At 37.4% G+C, this 20,887-nt stretch overlaps 1 protein-coding gene across 3 annotated transcripts in view; it reads right to left on the bottom strand.

Moving 5' to 3' along the window:
- Positions 1-20,887, bottom strand: part of nfatc2a (nuclear factor of activated T cells 2a) — a 137,985-nt gene that overhangs the window by 50,474 nt on the left and 66,624 nt on the right. For all 3 annotated transcript variants that reach the window (XM_052031460.1, XM_052031458.1, XM_052031459.1), the window contains exons 7-9: positions 7,937-7,992; positions 7,049-7,178; positions 3,673-4,521 (exon numbers count right to left, since the gene is read on the bottom strand). In XM_052031460.1, coding sequence (XP_051887420.1) covers positions 3,673-4,521; positions 7,049-7,178; positions 7,937-7,992 — 1,035 coding nt within the window. The remainder of the gene's footprint in view (positions 1-3,672; positions 4,522-7,048; positions 7,179-7,936; positions 7,993-20,887) is intronic.

Below are 20,887 nucleotides of genomic sequence, written 5' to 3'. Positions count from 1 at the left end.
AGGTTGTCTTGTGTTTTTTTAATGATTAATCTAAAAAGAGAAATTGAAAAACAAGAAAACTACAAAAGCGGAACTCTGAAATAAAAATAGAAAGTATTTCTGGAAGTATTTAGCAATTCTGATGAAAATTCATCGATCTGAAATATTAACTCTGCTTCTCTTTCCTTAGATGCTGCTTGACCTGCTGAGTATTTCATCATTTTTTGGTTTTATTTTAACCTAAAATTCGCTTTCCACTTAAGAAGCTATTTGATAGTTCTCCAGAAGTTAACAGTTTTAGCTACAACCTTGTATTACAAAAGAAGCTCAACATACTGTATGTCCTAAAAAACATGCCTTTTGTCAATTTTACATATTCCTTTGATAGGATCCCCTAGAAATTCGTCCTCATTGATTCTCCTCCATTGAACAGTTAGCTCCCAGTTGGTTCCACTTCTAACTATGTAATTGTACCTGAAGTATCTTTAACATCAGAGTGTCTTCCAGCCCCTGTACTGTTGTACTTGGAGTTTCCCAAGGATCAATCCTTGCCCACCTCCTTTTCCATATCGACTTGTTGCACATAAGTATCATTACATATATGGAGTCAGCTTTCATAAGTGTGCTGATAAAATCCAACTGTTTCTCTCTTGATGCTTTCCCTGCTTCTTTTATCAGTTTATATGGCATCAGGTCTTGGCTGAGCTGTAACTTCCTCCAACTGAACTGAAGTAATATTGAATCCATTTTATTTTGTCTCTCTACCTCAGCACTACTGCCACCTCACTTCCAGGACACCGCTTCAAGCTGAATTATGCTGCTTGTAACCTCAGTGTCTTTATCTGAGCTGACTTTCAAACCCAGATCATGATCATCACTACGATTGTTTTTTCCCACTCTGCCTGTATTTTAGCCCATCTGTCAATGAAATTCTCATCCGTGCTTTTGTCATCACTAGACTCAATGATTCCAGTGTTGTTTTAGCAAGTCCAACCTCTTGCATGTATATCAGAGGCAGTGATGTCCTCCAGGATTAGTGTTTACACTTGGTCACATTTACTATCATAGACCCAGTCCACAGTTCTGGGGTTTGATTGTAGTAGTTTACGCAATATAGAAGTGTTAAAATTGCATCTGAGAGCTCTTTTGTTATCCCTTGATTGGGTTAGTCATATTGGGTACAAAAAGACATAACTCGGTCTAAGTATATGGTAAGTATCCTGGTTTCACCATGAACAATTCTCACGATACAACTGGAAAGGAAGGACAACTAAATCAAGGAAGGTTCATTCTCCCGATTACAGTCCCCTCTTTCTGCAAACAATACACACATGAGAGAAGCAGAAGAGAACACAATCAGGGTTGCTTGGTGCTTCCATTGATCAAATCACTTCTTGACAATGAGTCAAACAATGGTTATCATATCAATGGTAGCTGGAACTTGAGGAAGCAGAGTCCTCAAAGGTTCTGCCTTCAGTAGATAAGGGGTGTGCAACAATTCACAACAAAAATGAAAAAAGAAATAAAAATCCCTTTTAACTTTGCACTGACTGCAAACGTGCAAATTTTGTGCACAAGGAACTTCCTATCACCAACACTTAACCAATATTTTGAATGGTCTAGCTTGGTATGAGAGAAACTAGGGCACCGACTGAACTATTTCTACCAGAGCGAGCATAACTAATAGAAAAGAGGAATAAACACAAAGTACTAGTGTATCACTCCAGTTAGGTTATTATCTTATTCCTAGCTGTATGAAGAATCTTCTAAATGGAGACAAGGGTCTGAATAGGCTGACAATTGTTGAGAGTGGGGAAGTTCAGCCAAGAGTACTTGGGATGAATCCATTCAAAAGCAAATTGAATCCAGTATGTATTTTATTGCCCGTTACCAACCTGGATCATCAAATGATTCCTTGGTTGAGTTGTCCCAATTGTCGGAAAAGTGTAGCATTTAGGAAATGTGGCTGTTGAATGGCTTCCAGGAATCTGGGAATTAAAATGCTCTCTATATTTCCTGGTAGACATGTTTGTTGAGGATAAAGGAGTCTGACTCCAACTGACCACACTACCTCCAATGAAAGGCTCATCTGCTTGTAATTCCAAGTCAGCTTTACACTAACGTTTTGTTAAATGAAGTAAAGATTTTACACTCTACTGTGTCTGGAAGTAATTTAATCATTCAAGGTTTCATAACCACACCAAATCCTGTCCTCACCTGACAGCTACACAAATGCACTGGAAGGGAAAATAGGTAGGGCTTTAACTGATGATCATTTATATGTAAGAAATTTGGGCACTTTGACAGAATACATAGTTCAAAGTTAACAATTTGTGAATGATTCATTTGCAAACATAAACTAATACAATTGAGCTTTCTTTAAAATTCCCAACAACTTATTCTGGAGAGATCGCAAATCTAGCACATGGAATCTTTTAGGTCTTCTAAAACTTTCCAATAGAAGTTTTGGATTTGAACCAATTTTTTTCTTCCTTCTACCTTTGAACTATGTTATAAGCAAACCTTCCAGATTTTTTACTTCATGTTTTCAGATCCTTCCATATGAGCTTCATGTACCTAATAAAACTGCATGTGTTTATGTATTTTAGAAGGTATTATCAAAAACTGAACACAAACATCAGTTAAAAATGTAATGCCTAAAGGGCTAGACATGACACTGGTTGAGAACACAAGCCCTAGTATGCTCAATTTGTTCAAATACCAATTGTGGGGACTCAGACAAGAACACTTAGAGGGAGCACAACTGATTATGTTCCTCCAGTGCCATGTATAGGAAGTTACATTAGGTTCTACAAGCAAGGGCATAGCTGAGATCATAATCACCTACCACTGAATATTTCACACATGCTGGCAGTTTACACTATGGTGAGGTCCAAAATAAATCTCCAGTTAATTTCATTCAAATTAGAAAATTCAGGGTAAAATAACAAACCAACCGACTGTTTACTTACCTTTAAGCTTCTTATTACTCTTGTGCAAAGTCCCAAATTAGTTTGTGGATAAAATAAATATATACAAGACACCAATTGTTAAAAAGCAAGCACAACTCTAAGGTAGAACTGACAGATTTTATACCATGAAAACTGCATTACCATGACAAATAGGGGAATATTTTGCTCTGTACACTTCCATCTCCACAATTAGGTTCTGAATCTAACTGTGACAAAGTAATTTTTCTGCTTGGTACTAATTTCAAAGTTAAATTAATTTAGGCAGTCTCATTCAATTCCAGTGAGTACACATCACAATAAAAAAAACATGTCGTCTATTCATGTTAGGAGTGTTTCAAATATAAGGAAAACTGGACTGGAACTTTAAGTGTAACCAAGCAGGTTGGAGGAGGCATCATTCTGTGGTTAAGACATAAGCTACATTTCAGAGTTAAGTAGGGAGTGCTTTACAATGCACTTAATTTTTTCACATCTTTACTGGAAGCTGTCAATTAGCAAGAAACAGCAGAGGTGGACTCAGTTTCCTAGCCCTGTCATACTGATATCACTCATTTTCACCAATCACAAAATACTCAAACAGAATTTGTCTTCGTCAAGATATTTTAAGAACAGTACTGTAGTACGTATAACTCTAGGGGCAGGGTGAGAATTATTCCATATTTGGAAAGGTTACTTGTATTTTAGTTGCACCAATGTCTTTAAAACAAGAATTGGTCCTTACCATCATCCAGGTATGCCTGGTCCAGGTTCTGTGGTTCCTGCTTCACTGTGACTCCAGAACTTGTAGTTTCCTTCTCCTGTGGATCCATTATCAAGGTTGCAAGATGACTTGGTGAGGGCCTGTTTTTGGAAACCTTCTGGATTGTATTGGATGGTTGCTGCTGTTGCTGAATCACAGCTGGATATTGATTTGGACTACTTTTTTGCACATGATGTACTGGTTGTGGTGTAGTGGATCGCATAATAGGCACTTGGGCATCATTCTCTGGATACACCTGTTGCTGGTAATCCTGGTGGCTGTTGTATCGCAATAGCTGGCTAGTAGGTGAATGGTGAATCATTGATGATAATTGCTGATGGGTTGGGGAATGTTGTATCATGGATGACTGATGGTTGGTTGGAGAATTTTGGATCATGGAAGAAGACTCGCGGTTGTTTGGGGAATGATGAATTATCGGAGAAGATTGATTGGTAGGAGACTGGTGCAGCATTGAAGACTGGGCAGGTGACCCAGCATGTACCAACACAGATCTGTGAGCATCTTGAATTATGGGAATTGATGGCACCATTACAGCAGATGGTTGATAGCCAAGATGATTTGGACTGCCACCTTTAGATCTTTGATAGACTGCTCCTATTGGATTCTGCTGCTGATACTTAGAATCATGTGGAGAGAATCCAGAACGACAGGAATTCATGCTTCCTCCAAGACAGGAAGTGGGGTTAGCGACCATTACAGGGGTCATGACCTGCTGTGTATAATAAAACTGAGACATGGTTCCGTGATGTACAGTATTGCAGAATATGGCACCTTCACACTCATCAATAGGTTCTGTTTTAATGACAGGCACTGAAATAAATCACATAATAAACATATTTAGCATTGACTTCATTAATATACATAGTTTCTAAGCAATCTGTAGTCACAAAACATTTACTGAATAGTTGGTTTCTTAAAAATCAAGATATTTGCTTGCATCAATCTGTGCAGCTAAGTGCTTGAAAGGAAAGGCAGACAATGAGGAAAAGATGGTGTGAGGCGAGGGGATGACTTATATAGCACCTGACGATCATTTGGTTATAATTTGGAACCAGAAAGAACAACTCTCCATCTCCCATCTCTACGTTAAATTATGCATTTCTTTAATAATCTCCTTTTATGCTGGCAATTTGCAGCATTTTTCTTGAATCACTGTTAGACTGCATGGAAGACTGGTTTCCCTGATTGCATCTGGCCTAGTGCTGTCTATGTTCAGGGCAACCCAACTGTGCTTCAGGTCCCTTAAACAGGTGATAGGCCTTTTATTTTCAGATGCAAATATACTAATGCCTGCTCTTGATACAAGCCTGAATGTCTTGTTCTTTGATTATATCAATATGTCAGGCGGTGCATTTTATTTACATAATAATGACTGTACAATTCCTCCCCATCAGGCTTAATGCCTATAACATGGCCATATAGCTTTCAAATTCTAAGGCAAGAGATTTCACCTAAAGCATTGGTTCAGGGATTATCTTACCATGTGCATACATTACTTCAAACTTTAAGATATTCTTTTTCAAGATCAGTGAAAAATAATAACATACTGTAAACCTTTCTTCAACTTCAAGGTATAGACTCAGACTATAGGATTAAATAATGTATATTTGATTTTGGCAATAAGAGTCTCATGATCATCCATTGGGAGTATGCAAATACCGTGTAATGGTGGAAGGAGTGCACCACCTCACAATCACCCACCCAGTCATCCCATCAGGCACTTCTTGCCCCACCTGTCAGAATCCACAGAACCAGACTGGAAGCAGGTCATCCTCAATCCCAACGAACTGTCTAAGTCCAGGATTCCACTCAGGTAAACTCATATCAGAAGAGCCATAGCTAAGTGTGCTACCCCTTCTTAGGTATTTCAAATTCAACAGTTCTGATCACTCTCATAAATGGTCTTTAGTTACTTAACCAGTCTAATGTACTTTTATTGGTCCTGAAAATGGGGTACATTTCTATAAAGAAGTCCAGGATAAGAAACTGAAAGTCACTAAGTTGCCTTGGGTGCTGGACCTTTTCTGTGCCTCTGCAGAACCTCTCTCATATCTTCAAAACGCAGTAATGGATTACAAATCAGAACTCATTTAAAGTGTCTCACTAACTGGATAGTTATTTAATAAAAGACGAAAATGGAAATCAATAATGCTGACCATGCCTAACATATTTACAGTCGTATGAGCTCTCAGCTTCTTCATCATAAAGTTGCAGTGTTGCGCTATTAGTCTGTATTCAACTGTTACAAATGTAGTCACAAGAGATTCTGCAGATGCTGGAAATCTGGAGCAACACACACAAAATGCTGGAGGAACTCAGCGGGTCAGACAGCATCTATGGAGGGAAATGAACAGTCGATGTTTGGTGAAGGGTCTCGGCCTGAACCGTCAACTGTCCATTTCCCTCCATAGATGCTGCCTGACCCGTTGAGTTCCTCCAGCATTTTGTGTGTGTTGTTATAAATGTGCTATTCCTTTCTTCTTGTGGTGTTTCTAACAATGTGAGAAAAATACTTCACTTTCTCTAAAGATTCCAACTAACCCAAATCAATTTACGACAAATCAATTAAACTTGCTGAGTAGCCCTAGCTCAATGAATAACCTTTGGAAACAGTTATTGGAGTTTCCTCCCTCTTTACTCTTAGCCACATGCAAAACCAACCAGTCATGCACATAACGAAGAAAATATGCACAATATGTATTTGTTTGAATGTGGCTTGGTTTTTCCCTCAAGCTTCAGAGATAGTTAAAAACAATCATAGCAACATTTGTATTGAGTTAGCCTGGAGACATGGTTCAGACTGCTGCTGCTTTATTATACAAGTCCTGGGGCAATATTTTCCTCTCTCCCTTACTCCAGTGTGAGTCAGGCAGGCAGCATGTGTTTCAGTATCTTCCTCTCATCCATTCACTAAGAATCTGGAGGGTAACCAGTTACTTGAATGAACAAAAAATGGCACTTTATTTATAAAAGAACTTACATTGCACAATACAGCATTTCTCTTCAGTGTGGCTATTTCCATCAGGCAGGCAAGTGTTTGGAATATTCTATTCTAAATATTTGCCATATGCTAAATTCTGAAAGTGTTATATCCCAGTATCACATAAGTCACATATGTTATAGTATTGAGTTGGCCTGGAGACATGATGCAACTATCACTGTTGCATTATAAACCTCCAAGGGCATTCTTTTCCCCTTACCCCATTGTAAGCAGGAAAGGCAACATGTTTCATCCAACCAGCAATTTGATGCTGACTGAAATTAAGTACTGTTGTGGGTTAAAATGCACTAAGCTTCATGGAATAGATGTCCATTGACATCCCTTCAAGTCATTTACCTGTGGGGAGATACGTAAATCTCTGTGGTTGGCTTCTCTTCCTTTTTCCATTAACAACACAGAAGTTCACTTTGGCTGGTGTGCGAATATGCTGGTTCCGATAACGTGGAATTTCAACAAACAGCATGTTCTAAACAGAAAGAAACAGAAGATAAAAATATTGCAGTGATGTGGTGCCTTTCTCACACATCCCTATGTCATTATGGGAACCACAAAATACTACAAAGAGGGTTTATGTATTATTGAAATACTCAGCTGCCACATTAATGGCAGCTTCTTTCCATAATGTCAAATCAATGAATCAGAAAGGTGGGAGCTGAGTAGATTGGAGGCTGATACTCTCACATCCATCTCACATTAGTGACAAAGGGTGAATTTCTCCCCTTTCACTTCTTAGAGTTTAAAAATCAGGTCATCAGATTCATGCACGTTATTCACATCAGTGCATTAACAAAGGTGTGGGAATGGTGTTCCATCATCTTAAGAACTGAAGATGCAAGGGTTCAAAATGACTGAGAAATTTTCTTCATAAAAATTCATAAAACTGAAAAATGCTCAATTTCAGTCAAGGAGCATTTTACTGTTAAGCAAGAGAACAATTCATGGATGGACTAAATTAGGTTCACAGTTTCCTTCATTTGCAGCTATATAAAAATAGGTTCATCGTTGTAGTAACAAGCAAGAATAAAACTAATTGCATTCAGAATAGAATGAAGTTGTGCTTTATCATTGCTGATACTTTTTGAGTTCATATGTTTGTCAATAGCAATCAGTACATCTTAAGCCATCTTTTTATTGTTAAATGTTTACGGAAAATCTTATCGTCAGATTCCCTTCACTCATGCACACCAGGTCTGACCATAAAGCATATTTTAGCTTCATACTTACGGGCTGACTTTTATCTTTATCTACTGTTGCCTCTACCTCCCATATCTGTTGTCCTTCTGAAAGAAATATTTGAACATAGTTAAGAATGCATAATTACAAAAAAATCTTAATAAAAATCATTTTTTCATTTTCTTCTATGGCCAACTTCCACTGCTGTTCTTGTGCATCTGGTGGCCAGATCAAAATAAACTTGCCATAGTTTTAAAAATAGATTGCTGCATAGATCAATAAATATGCTACTCTGGCAGTAGACAGTGTGATTGCAAAACCATGAAGCAAATTCATAATATCCCAAGTGTATAAAATCAGGACAATATATACCATGCATCTATACAGAAGCTTAGTTTCCATCAGTACATTCAGTTTGCCCAGTTAATGTGAAAGTTGACTGAGTACTGTAAAGATAAGTGAAGGAGAGTAACAGATTTAACTAATCCACTTTTACCAAGATCATATTGTATTTTCCCTATGGAGAATTCAGTGATTCAGAAAAATTTACACTGGGATTGCTACTGGGCACACAAGATCAGTGTGTCAGGAAACAGTGATGAAAAGATCCTTCATGAGAGTTAACAGTGTTGTCCAACAGGCCGTATTCATATAATGAAAGTGGTTTGCACAAAGCATTTTTTAAAAAAGATATGAATTCATAACATTTTCAAGGTTCAATAATAAATACAAATTTTGCATTACAGTATAGAAGGTTGAAGATCTATATTATCCATACATACTAAGAGATACCATCCCGAAATAATAGAAAATCAATTGCTCTAGGGTTAATCTGTGCAAAATCACCTTGTAAAAATGACTCTACAAGGAAGGGGCAAGAGTTCCACATAAAGTCATCAGCATCATTCAGCAATCTACATCTAATTTGGAATCAGAAGGAACTGAGCTTGCATCACATGATGATGGTAATACTTTACATACTTGTAGAGACAAGATGAAATTGTGCAAGGACCTTATTACAGTGATCCAGGTGTGCAACCAGTGACACCCATCCTGTTTCATTGAGTAGTGTGTGTAATGGGGGTGAAGAGGAGAGAGAAAAAGCACCCCAAACAAGTGTTGAAGGTAGCTGGCAGCTCTTATAGAGAAGTGCTTTCTGGATACAGCCAACATGGGAATCTGGGAAATTGATAGGAAGAAGCCCAGATAGATCATCCAGATGCCAAATTGCAGGCTCTCATTTAGGGGTGGACAGGAGAAGGGAGATTTTATTGGCCCAAAGAGGCAGAAAGCCTTCCAACCAACACCTCCTTTGGTGAAAGGAAGGGGCCAATGTCTAGAGCTTAATACCCACGATGGGGCTGCAATATTGTAAGAAATTCAAGAGCAGCTAATATGAAAATATAATTCTTATATTCTCTATCAACATCTCCTGCCTCATTACTTGCAGCACTTCCTCCCACATTCTCCCTCTACATTCCTCACATGACTGAGATAACTTGGTTTTGCAGAAGTGTCCAACAAGTATAAGTGCAAAGTCCAATTATTGTTTACCACTTTGGATACCAATAAGGGAGCCCCAGAGACCCAAATTTCTGCTCTTATAAAACTGGCCTTAAACCAATGGATTTCTAGGTAACTACTTCAAGGATATAAACTGCAACTTCCTTGAATTCTATGTAACAAAATCATAATTTACTAATAAGCAATGTAATTGAATACGATTAATGCTGCGACTCCAAATTCAACTGATGTGTCAAAGGAAGGACTTCATGGAGATCAAAAACTGAGATTAAAGTAAGTCTTGAAACTAGACTCCTTAACTGCTTATTTCTAATGGAGGAACTGACTTGTAGAAATTAATTTCCTTTGATTGCATTCAGAATTTGCATACTAATGGTCAAAAATGCCAATATAAAAGCAAAGAAATTTTGCAAAAGTTTGTGCAGCCAGATTTAATATACAGTACCATGGTTTTGAATTATAGTGAACTGACAAAAGTGATATTGCAACTTTAACATGCACTTCCTGCTGCCTGAGTAGAAGACTGAAATAATATTTGATTCAATATTTATTTGCTGATATGGTTATAATATAGAATATCATTTATATTAGGTATTGCTATTCCAGTTATTAATTCACGATGGAGTGAATCCGAAATTTAGGGCGATTTTGTACTTTCAATCGCCGCGAAGTTTTACCTAATTTTACAAAACATTCCAGTATTTGGCTGAAACAGAAAACCAAGAGTTTCTGAAGTAACATGTTAATCTATTGAAATATGTATTGCATTGAAGCTGATTCTAACTCTTTTTACAAAAAGTCCCGTACGATGACTCATTTTAAGTTATTCACAACATGCTGTATATTTTAAGAAACTGTAATTATAGTTGCAGTTTGGTATTTTTGGAAACGTAACATTTGATTTACATTTTGGCTACAAAGAATTCTATTTAATCAGTACCAAACTGAAAGTGCAACTGTTCAGCATCTCAACTTAATTTTCAAAGGAAATTTCTATTTTAATGTTCATATCTTGGAAATCTTCAAGCACAAGGCTGATCTTGTGAGTCTCCTCGGGCATCCCACAGCCATGTGGGAGGTTGCAGGCCCATTTCACTAAGCGCCACATTTGTGGCATGTAATTTTGTGGGGCAGAATGAGGCTGCCGCAGAGACAAGCACAAGCCTTATTAACATTGTTCAACTATAAAAACCAGGTCCCTGAGCCAAAGCAAGGCTCCATTCACAGCATGAACCTCACCCCTATAAAATGTGCGCGTCAGGAGTCCTGCGATCTGGTCTGCTTGAGTAGACTCCTTATAAGCACACCACAGTTTGAGCTGCTCACAAAAGTGCTTGCAATTGCAATTTGCTCCAAACATTATTTGGTTTTGCTTTGCAGTCTACTACATTTTTGTTATATATCTCTCTACTACCTTTTACCTTTATTCTCTTCTATTACCGATATTAAAATCAAATGCGTAGGCAAGGGTGAGAATTATAAAACGCTTCAGCACAATGCAACTCATAGAAGTTTACAGTACAGAAAGCCAATTAGTAATCATTTGTGTGTTGGCTCTTTTATGCAGCAAGTCAGATATAGTCTCTAGCCCTCTTCCCATTGCAGTTCAACTTCTCTGAGGTTCAAAAGTGTTTTTAGTTTTCCCTTTAAAAGACAATGGCTTCTCCCTCAACCACTCTTAATCATTAAATATTCCAAGAACTCTCTATTAAAAGAAATTTCCCCCAGTCCCTCTCTTTGATCAGTAATAATTTTAAGTTGGTGACTATCCCTCATCATGCATGCCTCAACCATCAGAAATACAGTTTTCCCAAATAACTCTATTAAAAGCTCTTCCATTTTCTCCAAAGGTTTTCCATCCACGTCAAGACAACGTTTAGCATGATGCCAGAGATGCAATGTACTAGTTCTAATTCCTGGTCATGGCTGCTAAGAACCCCAGGTCTAGAATCTATTACCACTGTCATTCTGCCTTTCTTATAGTCTTCTTCCCTAGGTCTAGGTAATGTCTCCAAAATACCATATTCTAGCTCAGGCATATTTCAACAAAAATGCAGTGGCAAGTTGCACAAGTATGATACTCCAACCATCATTCTCTTCTGTTATTCTAGCATTAAAACCATGGTTTATTGATGATGAAACTACCCAATACCCATTGTTTGCAATTATTCTTCAATCAGTGCAAAGCCAACAATAAGTAAGACCTCTGCATGCAACCTGCCTTTTAGTAAACTTGGTACAGGTGAGCTTCTTATTTTAAATCAGTGCAACATGTATCTTACTTCATATATGTGGAAAATGCACTGTATAATTGCCTCATCAGAGTTACAAACACTTACTTAAGCAAGATGAATATTTGATTGAAAAGAATAAAACAATAAGAAAGAGAATATAATATAAAAATTATTACATAAAAGATAAAGGTTCAACGAGACATGTCCTATCTCATTATCCTTTTATCTCTTTGACCTGGGTCTAAATGCAGCCGATCGAACAAAGGTGCTACTTAACTTCCTGCAGAGAATCTGATTAAAATAACTAATTCAATTCAGCCCAGATTGTAACAGATGGATACCTGTAATGAGTCTGGCTGCCTGACTTGAGCCCAACCTGACAAAATGAGTTTGGTTTCAGTCAAGAGGGTATTAGAAAAATATTAAGTTCTTGGATTAGCAGAGGTGGGGTCCAGCATTCATTTAGTACCTGAGCAGAAATGTAGTTCTTAGCTCTAATCACCAGACTTGCAGCCCAAGTTTAATCTTCTTTTAACCTATGCAATACATTCTAACTTGAGACTGTTAGATGCTGATAATAGATAACAAAAATTACTACTCTGAAGCACTGATGTCCCTGAAAGTGATAATATGAAAAAATAACTGAAAGCTGAAGTGAGAATCTATTAGGAATAATTGAAGCTTCTGAAAAAATACATATAGATTGCACAAGTAAAATTGCCATTAAAGTGGACTACATTAATATTAATAATTGACTAATACAAGTCTGTTTAATAATCTTGCCTGGCAACTTATAGCTGCTTTGATCATTCTTCAAATTAAATGTAGTTCTTTATCCAGTGTTGCAGTAAACCCAGAAACGGCTCTTTTAATTTATTGGTGAATTAAACCCTAATGTGTGAAGGAGCCTTAGTCCCGTCAGGTTAAAAATTTATCCTTAAGCATATCTGCTAAACTGAGGTAAACCAAGCTGACTGCTTTTACAGAAAAGATTAGCTGTTCTCCAGCCACAACAAAGGCTCTACTAAATTGAAAGGCAGCACGAATCCAGGTATTCCCTTCAGGCTGAATCATTGATTGGTGGTTTTCAGTTCCCTGGACTCCCAAATATGCAGAAACTAAGTAAGGTTTACTTTCCTCCCCACCATTTAAAGGCTTTCTAGAGATGTTCAGTACAATAGATTCCATTAAAATAGATAATCTACTGTCCGAAACAATCTTAGTATTTACTCATCAGGATGTACACTCAAATGTTAGTGTTCTTATTGGAACTATTTGTGCCTACTTTAAACTACAATTCACCTTAACTTGTTACATTTTATTGGAAGTCATTAGTGTGTTCTTCTGCAGCTGCTACATTTGCAGAAACTAAATGCTGGTGCACTCCATTGTGCTTCAGATTAACATCAAGGTGAAAGGAGTTCAGCCTACTCCACTGAAAGCCTCGTTCAGTCACTACTTCTGGAAGCCATAGAACCATCAAACACATGAGTAGGTCTCATGTAGATCCTGTCTACATGCCACCAATATGCAACATACATTGACAAATCAGAAAATAATTCAGTTCATCAGCAATGAATATGTAAGTTATCAATCAGCTTTTCAAATTTTAGTACCTGTACCCCTTCAACAGTTTAACAGAAGCAAAATCCTAAGCAAGGAAAAAAATAATTCAAACTGTGAAGTCTGATACATTCAATATCCAAGTATAATTTTTCTAATGTTAACTTTGTATCAATTAATCCCTTAATTTTAAAGCACTGTCATGTTCTACATTTGTACTAATGGTGAGAAACTGATAGATCTTGCATGCTCTTAATCCAATTTACACTCTAGGGGCAGCCCACTGGCAATTTTACCTCATGCTCTTGTAGTTATGGGTGAAGCATCTCTCCACCAGCAAATACCTGAAAAATAATCCAGTGAGTTTATTCTCTCTCAAGTTTAACAGTGCAATTATATCCATAACCCGCTACCCACTTGATACACTGGTTCCGACAGACAGCGTCAACCTCTCACCAACTGAAGCTAAATCCAGCCCATCCAAACCTCAACAAGCTGTTCTTTCACACCTAATCTCTCACTTAATCTCACTGATCATAATCACCATAAAATTTATCAACTGGAACAATCTACGTAAGCTTGCATTACAAACTTTTTGTGTATTTGGCTGCGAACCCTCCAAATGTGCTCACAAATCAACAGAACCCAGTCCAAAGATTTCTAATTTCTGCAAAATTGTTAAAGATGTTCCATTTCTCCTCCCTATGCCATTTTAGAGAAAGATTAAACCTTAATATGTAAACATTTTAATTGTTTAATTAAGATGATTTTAAAACAAATTAAAGGCATTATTTGTGTCTAAATCAGCAACTGTCAGGATAATGCTACTCTAATGACAAACAGATCTTGAGGTTTATGAACGTTATTCTTTATGCTGTACTTTATACTGGGTGTAAACATGTAAACCTGCCTGGAAATGTAGAACCAAAGAACATTAACTTTATCCATAACAATAAATTGATAATTATTGGAATTCTCTTACATTTTTTAAACTGAAACATATACCTCCAGTGGAAAGCCACATTTTAGTGTACAATCATTGTTCAGTATTCTGTATGAAGGTGACTAAGTGCGAAGGACTATACCTGCAATACATCATTCAGTGTCAGTACTGACATGTTAGTCTACATTAATATCCAGTTACTAAAAATCTTAAATCACTTGCCTGGTCAACTAACTTTCTATTCCAAGCTGATACACTGATTACTAAAATCATATTCTGAAATGCAACCAGTTGGATTATACCTTGAATCTCAGAACAGGACATATGGTAAGATAAAACCATTAATTGGGTAGCCAAAGCTCATGCTCAGCAAAAAAAAATTCTGTCCTGCACAAATTTTCAGCTCCAATTTTAGAAAACACACAATTAATCAATTTGCACACCATCTACTTGTTAGGGAAATTGGAGGATAAAAGAACCAGACTACAAGTTCACAATCAAGGTTTAAAAAAAATGTAGGAAACAATCACACAACAGTGTAAGACTGGATAACACACTTATGATAAAATATTTTTCACAACCAATGTAATAAAAGATGCCTGCTCTACAACCGATTCCAGCATATGTTCTGAATCTGAATCTGCATCCTTTAGTCTGCCACATGTGGTTAAATGTATATGAGTCAAGCGAAATTATGATTCAACACTGCATGCTTGCCTTGTCCTGTGTGAGTGTTCCTCCCTGTTCATTATTGCTAAGACAGATTAAAAACCCCCATTGCATTACATACTGCTTAATGTGACTGACCACAACATTTTTACCTTCACTTCTGTCTCTTTCACTCTCCCCTTCACTCCTCCTCCCTTCTGTCTCTCATCTCCTTCACTTTGTCTCCTTTTCCACACAGGACTTTCTCTTTTTCTGTTCCTTTAGTATATTATTCTTCTAGCAGTACAATTTTGAGCTGTGTTAGCAATAGTGTACAGGTAGAAACACTCCTGCAGGACCAAGCAGGCATGTGGATTACAGGCTAAAGCATCAGAAGCCATTCCATCTGTATCTCCCAGGGGCATCAGAGTAGTGCAGCCAGTATATCTGCTGCCTCCAGATCTGGCATCTTGATCTACGGTGCTGTCCATGTGGAATTTGCATGTTCTCCCTGTGATCGTATGGATGAGATGGAATTTCTTCAACCAGAGGGTGGTGAATTTGTGAAATTCATTGCCACAGACAGATGTGGAGGCCAAGTCACTGGGTATATTTAAAGTGTAGGTTGATAGGTTCTTGATTAGCAAGGGCATCAAAGGTTATTGGGAGAAGGCAGGAGAATGGGGTTGAGAGGGAAAAATAAATCAGCCCTGATCAAATGGCGGAGCAGACTCGATGGGCTGAATGGCCCAATTCTGCTCCTACGTCTTATGGTCTTATGGTGAAGCTTTGTAATGACTGCATTGAATGTATCAAAAATAAAGCTGTCCAAGCTTTCCTTTACTTCCAGCACTTTAAACATTGTGAGGATTCAGCCCCAGAAACATCCACTGCACAAATAACCTACCTGCCATTTAGGAATGAAACTTGCAATTTCTGGCTTAAACGGTAGAAACACAATGAGTTGCTATCTACCTTGGATTAAACCAGCCTTGCTGTAGGTCAAATTGCTCACACACCATAACAAGTTCTTCTCTTTCTGGATCAACTACTCATTCCACATCCAACTACTCCCACTCTGAATGAACCTCAGAAATCAAGGATGCTACAGATTCTGCCTGGAAGGATGTAGGGGGTGAAAGACCAATGTAGCCTGTTATACCCTAACTGATAACCAAGAACACGACCTAGCCTGCTGATCTCCTGCTGGAAAATCAATCATTTCCCTTCCACAGTGTTTAAAACAACCCTTCATCTCATAAAGTGGGGGACTAAAATTCAGCATGTCTAGGGATTAGAACACTTGCTTTTTAGACAAATTGGTCTTTAAGTGGATTTAAGTTTACTACAGTATTACAGCCCTTTCACTTGCTCCATAGCAGTTGGGATTATCCTGCATTGCAATATCATTTCATTGACTTCCTTTACTGGTGATCCAGGGAAGAAGAAAGCAGCATTGAGTCCAAACTCAGCAACTATCCAACAACTGGCAAGGCTGTTAATGAAGCCCATGAGAAATATGGTACAGCAAGTTTTCTTAGCATTGTAGTAATAAGGGAGTTGGCTGCAAATGACCCTGGTGTGTATTATTATTAATGATGTATTAAGGAGCACAGGTAGGAATGTATTACCCACCAATGTATCTAGAGTAGTTCAATATACTTGGCAATAGAACCAGACTTTTGTTCATTGTCATAAAGACCTTTCATTGAGCAATCTCTCATTCCCTAATCACAGGTCTGTATATGTCTGGAAATGAGTCAAAAATAATAATGTTATTTATATAGTGGCTTTAACATAAAATAAGTCTCAAGACATTTTGCAGGCTGACATAAGGGAAAAGAGTATTGAGCTATATGAATAGAGGTTAAAAGAGGTGACAAAAAAGATGGACCTAAGAGGTATTGGTTTTAAATGGGGAGAGATAGAAAGGCTATAGGAGGGATTTCCAAAGTACAACATTCAGACAACTAATTGAGGGGGCAGAGTGAAGTATGGTCAATAAAGGGACACAGTCAGAAGAAGAGAGGATGGGAATGGGCCGAGGATTACAATGGGACTGAAGGAGACTGCATTTGAAAAATTCAGGCAAGGATTTTGAATATAATACATTAGAAGTCAGGGACTTCATGTAGATCAGCAAAGATTTGAATAAAGGGTGAGCATAAGTCAGAAAGAAACAGGAGAGGTCCAGCAGCATTTTATAAAACTTATGAGGGATGAAGGAGGCAATGCCAAGTGGAGGGCACAGGAGTGGTCAAGGTTAAAGGAAGCACCTTTGAGGTTTTCAATGATGAAGGAGGAGAGGTACAGATTGATATAAGCAGTATTGCAGAGGTAAAGCAGCTTTCATGGTTGAGAACATTTGGGGATGTAAGTACCAGAGAAATCATTCTAATACAGTCAGTGAAGGACTATTAAAAATATGGAGAAATTACAACATTGCAACAAGCTATTGATTCCAATCAGTCCATCTTATCTCAAACTTTTCACATGAACATAGTTCGATTCGCATTTACTCAACCTAATCCCTTTTGTCTTTATCCCCTTTTTCTTCATTCATCTAACCAACTTACCCCGCAATGTTGACAAAGGCAGAAATTTCCTTTGAAATACTCCTGCCTCACTGCTGTAACTTTATCAGTTGTTACCCATCAGTTTGTGCATGCATGCGGACATTCTACTGCATCTCTGGAGAAACCAAAGTGGTAGACAAGACGTAGCTCTCAGGAAATCCCCAGCCATATCTTCTACCTCATCTGTGAATCCCAGAAGTAACTTTCATGGCCTCAGGATTCTCTGCACAATGGAGTTTCTCAAGTGTTCTGTTCTGAACCTTAGACATTATTTAAGATCCTTCAACTAATACAACCATCTATTGATTCACTCGTGAACTTCCATAATTTTAAACATTTCTATAATATTACCTTGTAAGCATTGCTGCTCTGACAAAATTGTAATTTTAAATCTTTATTCATGTTTATGCATCCTTGTAGCTGGGTTTATCTCAGAGAATCCACCTGAATGCCTAATATTCTTATAGTTTGGAGCCCAAAACTAGACACAATAACCTCTACGGTCTTTTAAGAGGTCTCATCTAAACTCATCATCATTTCTTGGCTTTTATGTTCTACCTAATTTTGATAAATACTAAAATATAATTGATTTTGTTTCACAATGTTTCTCACTTTGGACGTTACCTTTAGTACCGATTAAAATGTACTCCTAAACTCCCTACTCTTCTCCAGCATTGCCTCTTACTTCCATTCAGACTTCTGTTGTTGTTGCTATATTCTCACTACAATGCATTGATTCACATTCTCTGAGATTGAGTTCCATCTGATACTTTGAGTTAATTTCCAATTTTATAAATATCCATTTCTTCTGATGTTCGCTCAACCTAATACAACTTGGAAAACTTGATATTCTTCCCTCTAATGTTATATACAAATTAGAGATATCATAGAGAAATATAGTGGCCAGAACTAAATCCTGAGGGAAATTATTACCCACTTCTAACCTCCATGTAAACAGCCCTTAATTACTTCTCTCTGTTTTCTCAAACAGGCCAACATTCTCTGCTAGTTTTCTGTCTTTCCAGCCAATCTATTCCCCTTAACCTCATCAGATAATCTTCCAGGTCTCTATTCTCAAGATGCTTGGCCACATTTGGAACATTTAACCTGATCTATTAATCATTGCTCTAGCCAGCAGAGTTTCTGCGTTTGGCTAAGTGCTTGAAAATGCACTTGAGTGAAATGCAGGGGATGGGTGGACAGGATTATAATAAGACTTAGGCAGTCCAAACATCTTGAACACACATTTCCCTTCACTGGAAAAAATAATAGCATTTTAAAAATAAATATCATCAACTGGGTCAATCCTTTCCCAGCAATGAAAATTCCCAAATAGCAGTATTAAAAATTCTAAAATGAAGTCACACCTTTTAAAAATAAATTATGTTATTTTCTTGAAGGAAATTGAATTTAAAGTAATCATTTTAAAACTGCCTAGCTACATCTGTGGAGGAATCAATGTGGCTCTCATCGTAATGAAACTTTTCTCCCTAATTATTGCAATGGGAGCCATTTGCCATCATTTACAGTTAAAAGAATGATACTGGGAATTTATACAGCAGGGATTGTGCACAGCAGTTGCTCTTTTTTGTTTGAAGTTTGCATTTTGCAATTTGTGGAGTTGAAACTAAACATTTGCCCAAGATATACTTTGCTGAACAGCAAATTGCAAACATCAAAAGGTTTAAGTGGCACAGATCGTTTTGCATTGTTGTGTTATGTTCAGGCTGGCTTATTGGGAAATTCCTGGTAGCTGTCTCTGATCAACCACTGTCACGTTAGTGGAAGGTTGGTTGAGACCAGTTTATGCATATCTCTGCAGATTTTACTGGTGTCTCCTTAAGTTGCAGAAGATTGGGCAGAAAGCAGAAAATTAGGAGAAACAAATAATTTTTAATCTAAAATTTGAAGTAATTTTGAATATAAATAGAAAAATTTAATCCTTGGATTATTGCTTCTGTCCATATTCTTCTGTCTGCTCCCTTTAAGACTTTTTTTTGCTAAACATAGTTCAATTGGATCATGGCCTTTTTATTTTACGAGTGAAAGGATTCTCAGAAGACTATTTCACCAAGAGAAACATAAAAGTTAAGCAGGGCCCTAACCACACAGACAAACATTCTGTTAGAGGCCACTGGACCAAAATTAGGAGCAGATCCAAAACCAATGGCCCAAAAATATTGGGAGAAAATTAGTGGCAATTTCATAGCTTTACCCATCAACTTGTGGCATAGCAGAGATTTGCACAAGTTCCAATTAGACAATTTGCTGGGCAATTTGAGTTGCTTCTGAATTAGTTGTGTTAACACCCAAGAAAAATTATTTCCCTTTCAGCCTCAGTGATGGAACAGAACAGTGAAGCTGTAAGAATCTCACTCCCAAAGGTAGCAAATTGTTCCTAGGCCATTTTCAGGTGTTAATTACTTTTTTCTTACTTTTCCTTTTGCTTTATTTTCTATCGTAAAACACTTCCTTCCTTTCATTCTCTTTACTATTGTCTCTGTATTGAATTTGACTCTAGTTCACTCTATTTACTTCCCTGTCATTGTCTCTATTCTTAACTTGAATAAGGACACAGACTATTGGCCCAATATTTAAGAAGTCCGAGTTGCCCCTTTGATCTAACTGTGCCATGATCTATCCCTATTTCCAGCACAAAAGATACGTGATCCAAAGATTGAAGTAAAGAATCTATCTGCTGGAAGATCCACCACTCTAGAACATTGTTGCTTCCTTTCATTTATTTTCCTAACCCAGAGAAACTGAATTCATTTGCAGCATCTCACTGCTGCCATGGCTTGATCAACAAACTTTCCACATGTCAGGAATTGATCATGTAACATTGTGGTTTACAAACTCACCAGGCAGTGCTTTACTGCACAGGCCATGGAGCATGCTCCTGAATGTAGCCCTTTCTTTCTTTTATTAGCATATAGATCTGAAGTTTCAGCTAGATTGTCCTGGTTTCTTTCAGAACAATTGATCTTAAATCAGACAATACACGACAGCTCAAAAATTGAGGAATTTCTGCCGCAAAATATATCCAGCACAAACTGAATTTCCATGATCTTTAGTGCTGAACATATTTTCAGGCATATTAATAAAATTGCACCAGGTTACCACTCAAACATATGAAGGAATTTTGTCAATTCTTCTAAAATATTACAAGCAAAATGCTGCCTGATCATGATGATTCATGATAGAATTTCCATGTAGTGATATGCAAATGAATTTGAGAAGAAATTTGAGCTGAAAAACCCCTCTGAAAAAGTGCGATTTTGAGTGCAATATATGCCCAGATTGCTCTTTGCACTTCAAGCAGAACTCTTGGTCTCAATTAGATCGAAATTTTTATTGGCAATTACACATTTAACACTTTTCCAAGAATCCTATTTTCCTCTGAATATATCAAGAAAATAGAATGAGTAAGATTAGAAGTGGCTTCAATCATCTGTAGTAATTAATGATGAACTGATATGCAAGTCAATATAAAATGTGTGATAAATAAATTTTT

This window comes from Pristis pectinata, chromosome 16, assembly GCF_009764475.1.
Source record: "Pristis pectinata isolate sPriPec2 chromosome 16, sPriPec2.1.pri, whole genome shotgun sequence".
NCBI lineage: Eukaryota > Metazoa > Chordata > Chondrichthyes > Rhinopristiformes > Pristidae > Pristis > Pristis pectinata.
Note: the sequence above shows the minus strand (reverse complement) of the source record. Positions and strands in the feature narration are given on the sequence as shown.